At 36.2% G+C, this 10,735-nt stretch overlaps 1 protein-coding gene across 1 annotated transcript; it reads left to right on the top strand.

The window, feature by feature from the left end:
• The first annotated feature begins 1,679 nt into the window (after nucleotides 1-1,679).
• Nucleotides 1,680-5,394, top strand: LOC106780604 (pentatricopeptide repeat-containing protein At3g58590). Its single transcript, XM_014668899.2, has one exon. It carries the CDS (start codon nucleotides 1,851-1,853, stop codon nucleotides 4,035-4,037), a length of 2,187 nt encoding a protein of 728 aa, XP_014524385.2. The 5' UTR covers nucleotides 1,680-1,850; the 3' UTR covers nucleotides 4,038-5,394.
• The last annotated feature ends 5,341 nt before the right edge of the window (nucleotides 5,395-10,735 follow it).

The raw sequence follows: 10,735 nt of genomic DNA, 5'->3' as shown, positions 1-10,735 counted from the left end.
ATGTGGCAGATTTTAGTGAACTTCACCAAGGTTCGTGTCATCACCCTGGGTGGACCCCTCCTACATCATGGGGTTTCCCAAGCATCACATCCAACGCCAGACTAACACTTATACCAAAAACTAGTCAAGTTGTCTTAAAAAACACCAAAAATCACCCGTGGTCCCCCACGTTACAACATGTGGTTCTTTCAGTGCCACAGGATGTCCAAAACAGAAAAAAGGCTCGCGTAAACAATTACAAGGGTCTTTTTTGCTGCACAAATTGCAGTACTTGGCCTTAATTGCTATGGAACTTTCATACATTGCACATAACAAAAACTTGGACATCAATCATCAATCAACAATCATTTCTACATTGCACATAAGCAATCTTGAAATCAATCATCTTATTGCAATAACAATTTGTACAATGTCTTCAAAAATATAAAACAATCTTATTCCAATAAGAAGTTGTACAATGTCTTCATATATATAAAATGAAAAGTACACTGACTTCATATAAAAAGTACACTGTCATGACAACTATCCTATCAAAACAAACTAAACTACACTACATTTTTACACTGGACAACTATCCTACAACAATCCATAGACCTCTAGCGCATCCAGTAGTCTTATGTTCTCGTCGTCCAAGATCCATTCACGTACATATCGCTTTCTGATTGCAAGCAATTCCTCCTGAAATGAAAATATTGTACTTGTCATATCAACCAAATCATCAACAAATAATGAAAATATTGTACTTTTCATATTCTCCCAATCAAAAAATAATGAAAAGATTGTTATTACTAACCAAAAAAATGCAACTAAATAAAAGACCAAAACTTTAACTTACCTTTGGGATTCCGGAAGTCATTGCAACTGCACAAAAAATGAAAACACGAAAGTGACCAAAAAATCAATGGTGGCTTAGGGTTCATAAAACACAAAATGAATAAATAACGCCAAAGAGAACAATGCGAGAAGGGGACAAAATGATACAGAAAGAGAACCCACACAATGCGAGAAGGGGACGAAATGAAAAAACACACACAACGCTAAAGCCACCCAAAAAGGGGATAGAGGAAATAGAGCTTACCTTGCGAAAGATAGCTTTTTTTGAGTTGAGATGAGACGAACGGTGCAACGGAGAAACCAAAGGATTGGAGAGATGAAGCAACCGGGAATGGAAAGAGTGATGGGAGACAAGAAACTTCATAAACAAAGTGAGAGAGAAGAAAAAGAAACTGCCAAACAAAATTTCATATCTTCATAATTCCTATTCTACCCTCGTCAGTTTTTAAAAAACCCATTTCCATTTAAAAGAAAGAAACCAATAAAAATTGTGTCAAATTTGTGTCAAATAAGGGTGTTAAAGAAACATTTTCGCGAAATTATAGACGGAAAGTCATAATAGGTCAATTATCTTATTTACAGATTGGAAAATGATATTTTAACACCATTTTTTGACATTATTTTGACACTGCACACGTGTCAAAATGTGATTGGACGATTTCAAATTAAAAAAGTTGAGACAGGGTATGTTTGGAAAAAAAAACCAAAGTTTGTTTTTTTAATTTGAAATCGTCCAACCACATCTTGACACGTGTGCAGTGTCAAAATGGTGTTAAAATTTTATTTTCCTTACGGATTTCATATAATGGAATCTTCTTTTTATGAGTTCATGGTTTGAACATGAATCATAGTTTCGATCCAAGCTATCAAGTAATGTTGAATATGGTTGTCCCTTCTGTGATGGTAGCCTTGCGATCATTGATGGCATAATCATCACTCATATTTTACATCTTCAACACAAAATTTCTCCCCTTTTCTGGTTTTCAGTGTTGGCAATGTTGTAAAGTTTTAGCTGCATGAGTTCTCATAGACGGAATTTCCGACATGGCCGACTCCTACTCCATTTACTCGAAAAGTGTTCAACCATTCTGTCTTCCAAGACCGTTAAATGTCTCCATGCACTCTCCGTCACAATTGGTCGCATTCCAAAGCAATCCATTTTCGTTCACAACAACATCCTCTCCTCATATATTTCCCTTGGTGAAGTGCTCTACGCACGCAAGATGTTCAACGGTATGCCCCTTAGAACAATTGTCTCTTACAACATTCTCATCACTGCATATTGTCGACTTGGGGATGTGGATGATGCATTGGACCTTCTCTCCCACATGAGGAGGAGTGGTTTTGCGCCTACCCAGTACACTCTCACGGGGCTGTTGTCGTGTGAGTTCTTGAATCTTTCGCTGGGTGCTCAGTTGCAGGCTTTGAGCATCAGGAATGGACTCTTTGATGCTGATTCTTTCGTAGGTACTGCTTTATTGGGCTTGTTTGGGAGGCATGGATGTTGGGAGGAAGTTTTTTCTGCCTTTGAATGTATGCCTCAGAAGAGCTTGGTGACATGGAACTCCATGATTTCCTTGCTGGGGCGTAATGGGTTTGTTGAAGAGTGTAAAATTTTTTTTCATGATCTTGTGAGGACGGGGATGTCTTTGTCGGAAGGTTCTTTCGTTGCTGTGTTGTCTGGACTTGTTTATTCTGAGGAAGATTTGGAATATGGTGAACAGATACATGGGTTAATGGTCAAATGTGGGTTTAGTTGTGAAATCACTGCACTTAATTCTCTTATCAGTGCGTATGTCAGGTGCAAAGCAATGTTCGCAGTGGAAAGATTGTTTGAGCAGGTTCCTGTTCAGAATGTTGTTTCCTGGAATATAGTTATGGATGCATTGGTTAAAGGTGAGAGACCTATGACGGCACTGGAGTTGTTTCTGAATATCTTAAGCAGAGGATTGATGCCAACTCAGGTCACGTTTGTTGCTGTTATTGAGTCCTGTAGTTGCTTGAGAATTCTGGTATTTGGAGAATCTGTCCATGCTAAGGTAATCAGGAGTGGCTTTGAGACTGATGTTATTGTGGGTACTGCATTGATAGACTTCTATGCCAAATGTGATAAGCTTATTTCAGCTCATAAATGTTTTGATCAGATAGAAGAGAAAAATTTGGTTTCTTGGAATGCTTTGATAGTGGGTTACTCAAACATTTGCTCTTCCATTGCAATTCTATTGTTAAAAGAAATGCTCCAATTGGGTTATTCCCCAAATGAGTTTTCTTTTTCTGCTGTTACCAAGTCATCTTCAGCGTCTAGCCTTCATCAGCTCCACGGTTTGATTATAAGAGCAGGGTACGCAAGTAATGAATACGTATTAAGCTCTCTTGTTATGTCTTACACCAGAAATGGTCTCATAAATGAAGCACTTTCTTTTGTCGAAGAATTTGAGAACCCACTTCCTGTAGTCTCATCTAACATCATTGCTGGAATCTATAATAAAACCTGCCAGTACTACGAAGCAATAAAGCTACTTTCTTTGCTAGAAGAACCGGATGTTGCGTCCTGGAACATTGTCATTTCAGCTTGGGCTCGGAGCAATGATTATGACAAGGTTTTTGCACTTTTCAAGCATATGCATTCAGCATGCATCCTTCCAGATAGTTACACATTTATGAGCGTATTATCTGGGTGTACCAAACTTTGTCGTCTGGATTTGGGTAGTTCTCTACATGGACTTGCTATAAAGACTAATCTTGGTAATTTTGACACATTTTTTGGCAACGTACTTATTGACATGTATGGGAAGTGTGGAACCATTGATAGCGCAGTGAAAGTTTTTGAAGAAATTATGCACAAAAATATTATTACATGGACAACTTTAATCACTGCACTTGGGTTGAATGGTTATGCTTATGAGTCAGTAATGATATTCCGAAACATGGAAATGATGGGGTTGAAGCCTGATGCATTAGCACTCAGAGCAGTGCTTTCTTCATGCAGATATGGTGGATTAGTGGAAGAAGCCTTGGAAATTTTCAGGCAGATGAGAGCCACTAATGGGATGCCACTAGAAAATGATCATTACCATATTATGGTTGACGTACTCGCAAAAAATGGACAAATTAGGGAAGCTGAGAAAATCATTGCAAGCATGCCTTTCCCACCAAATGCCAGTATATGGCGTAGCTTTCTTGAAGGCTACAGGATGCAATAACTTGCTAATTGACTTTTGTACAGCAAACGTCATTAACCTTTTGACAGGAATGCACTGAACATATTTTGCTGTTTGGTGGTTCAATCTTTTGATTTTGTTTATTTTAGAAAACCCTTTTTGTGCATGCTGTGTATCCAAGCTTGTTTCTTCCTCTTTAGAAGTCAAAATTCTAACTCATCGTATCAAGGACTTAGCTATGAGATTCATATGTTCCTTTAGCGTCCATATTGTTTCCTCTGGAATTTGGATATTACATGTGGCTGTTTGCTATCAAATCATCTCAGTCATCACATAACGATTCATTCATTATAATCGTTCCTAAGAAGTTTGGTTGAGACAAGCAGAAGAATCCTCTTGAACCTGCAGATTGGTGTGAAAAACAGGATAGCATCCCAACTATTATGGTTCATGATTCTAATATTTTAGCTGATGCTTCCTCTTTTAACGATGTTGTTTCTGATGATTTGAATGTTATTTCTGCTTCCAATTTTGATAATGCTGATTCTGACTTTATGCCTGCAGTTCAATATGGTTTCAATGATGTACCTGCTTTTTACATTAATTTTACCGCTGTTGATTTTCATGATAATACTTCTTATTGTTCTAAAAGTATGGTTGAACCTGTGGTTGATAATCACACTGATTTTAATGAAATAACTGTAGTTCACACTGATTTTATAGTTGTTGATGGCTATTAAGGCACTTTATGAAACTTTTGCAGTTCAAGATTTTGATAATGCTGTTGCTGATTTTGATACTTTTTTATCATATAGATATTGATCTTATTAAGCCTATTGCTGACACTGCTATTACTGATTTCACTTCCAATGCTCTTGATTTAGTTTATGCTATTGATCATATTGATATACCTGCTGCTGTTTTTGATCCAAATGTTGATGTTGCTGATTGATCTGATTTTTACACAGTCTTAATTGATAACAACGTTGTAGTAGGTGGTGAATTTCATGCTTCTGTTCCAGGTCTTGATGTTGTGGATTTTATTACTGCCACTGCTGATTATGATTTTAATGCTTCTGGTTCTGATTTTTAATGTTCATTCTGAACTGAATAATGTGGCAGCTGTTGTTGCTGATTTTGCAATTGTTGATGCTGATATTCATACACCTCTCATTCAACACATTCAGAAACCTTCACTAGATGAGGTGTTGCTGCTGCAACAGAATTGGAAAGTCATTGCGGAAAAGGATAAATTCCACATATTTGTTGAGCATAAGGAAGCAAAGCTAGAGAGTCATTTTCAATTTTTTGTTTGCAATAGTAGTAGTAGAAATTTGATATTTTCTGTAGATAGTATAGGTAGTAAATATGATATGGTGAATAGGATGATAGAAAATAAACTGTATTACATGAAAATAAAGAAAATAAATTTTGATTTATGCCAATTTGAGTTAGCATTGTTTTACCTAGATTTGGTATCAAGATTGATCAAATATTGAAAACTTATACTAATACTTTAGTTTATTAAGAGCAATATTCGTTTATCAATTACTGCCAGTGTTGTATAACTCATACATAAAATGAGTGATTGTAGCACTCGGAGAACCAATACTAGTTTGATGGAAATAAATCGTAGTTTTACTGAATTACAGCAAATGGTATTTTGTTGTCATCTTTACGTACTTTGAGTTACCCAACTGCAAAAGAACAAAAATGAATGTTTATAATGGGAAAAAAATGAAAGTTGTTGATTCCTACGCACAAAGGACCAAGCAAAAGATGGTGATTAAAAGTTAAAATAAGCTGAACTTACGCTTCTGTTGTTTTATTGTCTTAATGGTTTTGCTTCTTTATCCACAGTAGAGTTGGAATGTCAAGTTGAAAGACAAAAAGGTAATGAACTATTTGGTTGACAAGAACCAAGCAATTTTGATATAAATTTTGTTATTTGATTCAGAAAATTTTCAAAATAAGAAAAGAGAAAATGAAAAAGCAAAAGTCGGTCAACTTTTTTCCTACATTTGATAAATATTGTTTAAGAATCAATATCAGTAACGTCTTTTAAATTTTTTAATAGACGTTTTTTAAGGATTTGAAGTATTGTATTTAAACTGTGAAAGGGTTAAATGTGATAGGAATAGATAATATATAAAATATTATTTTCCCTGCACTTTTGTTATAATGGGAATATGCAGACTATACTTTCAGGCATTGTTTTCTTTCGTCGATTTCTTTCGTAGTTTACTTTTCCAAGTGCAAATTAATTTTCAAAGATCTATAATTCTATGAATGAAATTATGAAGGCATAATATCAATTTTGATATGTAGTATTAATAGTTGTGTTGAAAGTGGTTTTTTTTTTTTTTTTTTTTTTTTTTTTTTTTTTTTTTAAATTATTTTGGGTGGTTCTATGTTTTGTAAGAATGATTTAAGTTCGTCCTTTCAAGTCAATTGATGTGTAAATATAAGTTATTGACGTAGAAAAATTAAGCTTAAAGGAAATTACAATTAGATTAGAAACTATTAAAACTTTTTTTCAGAAACAAAACCCAAAGAATCACACGCAAGATCACAAATTCCCAAAATCCCAAAAGTGCAAGATCAAAATACAGTTGCAGATAATCCCAAAATGAGAAATCAAAAAACAAAACCCTAATTCGAAAATCCTAACCCCTAAATCACATTAACAATTTGCAGAGGAGAAACAAGACATAAGAAATTCCCACATCAGAACCCTCAATCCCAAACAAAAACCCTAAAATCCCCAAATCACAAGATCACGAAGAACCCCAACCATTGCACCACCAACCTGAAGAGAAAACAAAACAAAAACTCAATACCCAACGTCGCGAGATCAGAATCCCAAAAATAGAACTCCAATTTAGAGCACTAATACGAAGAGAACCAAAACAACAAGAAGGGAAGAAGAAAGGTTCCCTATGTTGCCAACCCAAAAACAAAAGAGAGGAAGGAGGAGGATGTCTCCTTAAACGATGAGGAACCCACACTGTTGGGTTTGTTCGAGAAAAAGAAAGTTCTGAAAATGGAAGCCAAGAGTTTCTAAAACTCTGATTAAGGTAAAGGGTAATTCACTTAAGCTTGTCACATAATGAATACTTGGATAGGTCATTCACTATTGGCTAAAGTGGACATTGCACCGTTAATGTTTTTTATCGTCAATAAAAAGGACCAACTTGAACCATTTTTACAAAACATGAGATCACAAAAAACTCAAAAATAAAAGAACTATTTTAAACACAACTAACAAAAATCAAAATTGATATTAAGTCAATTATGAATTAAAAAAATGGAGTAACTTTGTACAAAACCTCTTTTTGCATACAAAAGAAGCCTATTAAAAATAGGCCCACAACCAATTTGACTGAAGCCCAATAACTTCCTAGCCCAGAAACGTAAAGTGACACTTGATCTAGAACCTTCCTTCGCGTCAGATGGTTGGTGAGATTAAGTCCTATGAGACATGCAAGAGAGAGCAGAGGAAAACGATCTCCATGGTTGTGTTCCAACAGAGCTTGCATTGGCAATTTACCGAACAAAGAAGCAAAATGAAAGAAAATAGAGAAGGAGGAAGATGCTGCAACAGAGGTAAGAAAGATAACGATTCTTTGTATATTGTAAACTGAGTTCTTTTTGAAAACTGTGTATTATTTTCTTACATAAAAATATTGGAACCCTGGTTATATAGGGTTTCGGTGAAAGGTATAAAAAGAGGGTCAATTAGGATCCCTAACAAAATCATTAAAAACCCCAAAACTGAAAAACCTAAAACACTAAATGTTGCTCTTAGGAGCAATAATTACAAAACGGAATCATTAATAGCCTCCCCTCAAGCTAGATGGTGGATATTCACTAATCCAAGCTCGGGGATGATAGATTTGAAACGAGTGCGGTGAGGGAACTTGGTGAAGACATCGACGAATTGCTCCTCTAAACGAATGGGAAGAAGAAGCAAAATCTTGGCTTGAATCTTCTCATGCACCACGTGGCAATCCAACACTATATGCTTAGTCCGCTCATGAAAGCATTGGTGTTGAGCAATGTGTCTGGCAGAGTTGTTGTCACAATAGAGAACAACTGTAGTAGTGGGTTGAATTTGAAGGTCTTGTAGAAGGGAGTGAAGCCACTGGATTTCACAAACCGTGGCAGTTAGGGCATGATACTCTGCTTCAGTATAGGATCCTGAGACAATGTTTTGTTTCTTCGACCTCCATGAAACAAGAGAGGTTCCTAGGAAAATACAATAGCCAATGGTTGATCATCTTGTGTTAGGGCAAGTGGCCCAATCTAAATCATTGAATCCCTTGATCTGTATGCCAGAATCAACAACAAAGAAAACTTCTTCAGAAGGGTTAGACTTGACATACTTAAGGACATGTTGCAAGGCCTGATAATGATAGTTAGTAGGTTCCTGCATGAATTGGCTTAAAAAATTAATAGTAAAACACAAATCAGGCCTAGTATCAGTGAGATAGAAGAGCTTCCCTATCAATCTGCGATAAAGACTTGGGTCATTCATATAATTCTCTGTCTTGTATAAGGAGTTAGTGCTTAGAAAAAGTGTAGAGCATGGTTTGCTTCCTAACATTCTTGTTTCTTCAAGGATATCAAGAGCATACTTTCTTTGACAAAGATGTATCCCTTTCCTAGATCCAGCAACCTCAAATCCTAGAAAATATTTGAGTTCCCTAAGATCTTTTATCTTGAACCGACGATGCAAAAGGGTCTTTATGTGAGTGATCTCACTCATGGAATTTCCTATTAAAACAATGTCATTTACATACACAAGTAAAGCTGTGAAATCCGTGGGGGTTTTCTTCACAAAAAGAGAGTGATCAGATTTGGATTGAATGTAGCTAGCAGAAATAAGAAAGGTGGGCAGTTTGTCAAACCATTGTCTGCTGGCCTGTTTCAGGCCATATAGAGATTTAGTAAGCTTACAGACTTGTCCCTTCGTGTTAGTGTTTAAACCAGGTGGAGGATCCATGTAAACATCCTCATTTAGGTCCCCATGCAAGAAAGCATTGTCTACATCAAGTTTATGTAGAAACCAATTCATTGAGGCAGCAAGAGCAAGTAATATTCTAACAAAGGTGAGCTTAGCAACATGGGAAAATGTATCCAAAAAATCTATTCCCTCTTGTTGGGTGTAACCTTTGGCAACTAATCGGGCTTTATACCTTTCCACAGTACCATCAGCTTTCTGTTTTACCTTGTAGACCCATCTACATCCAATGGGTTTCTTCCCAGGAGGAAGTTGTGTAAAAAACTAGGTGCCATTATATTCTAGGGCCTTGATTTCTTTCTACATATCATCACTCCATTCAGGATTATTTTCGGCCTCACATAAGAGTTGGGTTCTTTGCTAGCAATTATGGCTAAGGTATACTTAAATGTTTATTAGACAGAGATCCATAAGATAAAGAATCAGTGATAGGGTAAGTGATAACAGTTGAAATACAATTATTTTTATACTTCATTTTGATACTAAAAACACCCTTTATGACATAGAAACTAGCTTGAAATCATGCTTTTGCTTTAGTTGAGAGAATAAGAGAGTTGAAGGTGGTATTATTGGTTTTATGCTTAGTTTTCCTTGTTTTGACAGGAATTAACATGAATTGGATGAAAGAAGTTGAAGTAGCAAGGAGTTGGACTCATGAGAAATAGGAAAAGTGCATAAAAGAAGAATCGCAGCTGGCGCTGAGCGCCATTTTCACTGTTGAGCGCCAGCCTTTTTGTGGAGTTCTCTACCTGATGCTTGAGCGCCAACGCTGAGGGATAATTCAAGTTTCACAACCACTGCTGAGTGCCACTTTAGCCGCTGAGCACCAGCCTCTTCAGTGAATCCACTGCCACGCGCCTGGGCATCAACAATGAGCGTTATTTCTGAGTATCGCACCCACTGCTGAGCGTTGTCAGCGTGGGCCTGGGCCAATTTTCTGTTGTTTTTATAAGCTATATAAGGATTTAGTCGACCTGGAGGGTCTATCTTTTGACAGAAAGAGGCACATAAACACTCTTTTCACCCTCGGAAGAGGATTTTGGATGCGGAAGCTCCAATCTACAAATTCTAGGGTTCTATCTTTCATTCTTTTCATTATTTTCATCTAGTTTCACCATGTTTATGGTGAACTAAACTTCCATTGTTGTTGGGGAAACAATGTAATCACTTGAAACTCTCATGTATTGAATTAACCTTCATTATATATGCTTTACTTCATTGATTTTTAGGGTTTTTCCTCTTTACTCTATGCATGCTTTGTTTAACTCTTTCGATTGCATGATCATTGATTTTGTCGATATGGACACATACGGGGAAATCTAGACTTGGAGAAATTCTCTCGGGAGCAATATTACCTACACATAGGAATAAGAGGATTGATTGCCTTTAAGCTTCTGTGCGAATGTAATGCATGATTAGTTGCTAGGTATATAAGACATTATGAACTAGTAATTAGGAGTAGGCTTTCTTCACCGAGACATCAAGTTTAAAGTAACTTAGAAAGTGACATTAACATTAATGAATGAGTTTAATTCATAAATACAAGAGAGTGGATAGGATAAGTCAGAAACCCGAACAACACAATTATCCTGTATATCATTCCCCTGCATTTTCTTTTGGTGAATTGATCAACACTTGCATGCATATTTACTTTCTGCATTATAAACATCGATTTTTGTTTTTCAAGTCCTAAATAATCAACAAATCACATGATTGT

Source organism: Vigna radiata, unplaced genomic scaffold (assembly GCF_000741045.1).
Source record: "Vigna radiata var. radiata cultivar VC1973A unplaced genomic scaffold, Vradiata_ver6 scaffold_149, whole genome shotgun sequence".
NCBI classification, from domain to species: domain Eukaryota; kingdom Viridiplantae; phylum Streptophyta; class Magnoliopsida; order Fabales; family Fabaceae; genus Vigna; species Vigna radiata.
Note: the sequence above shows the minus strand (reverse complement) of the source record. Positions and strands in the feature narration are given on the sequence as shown.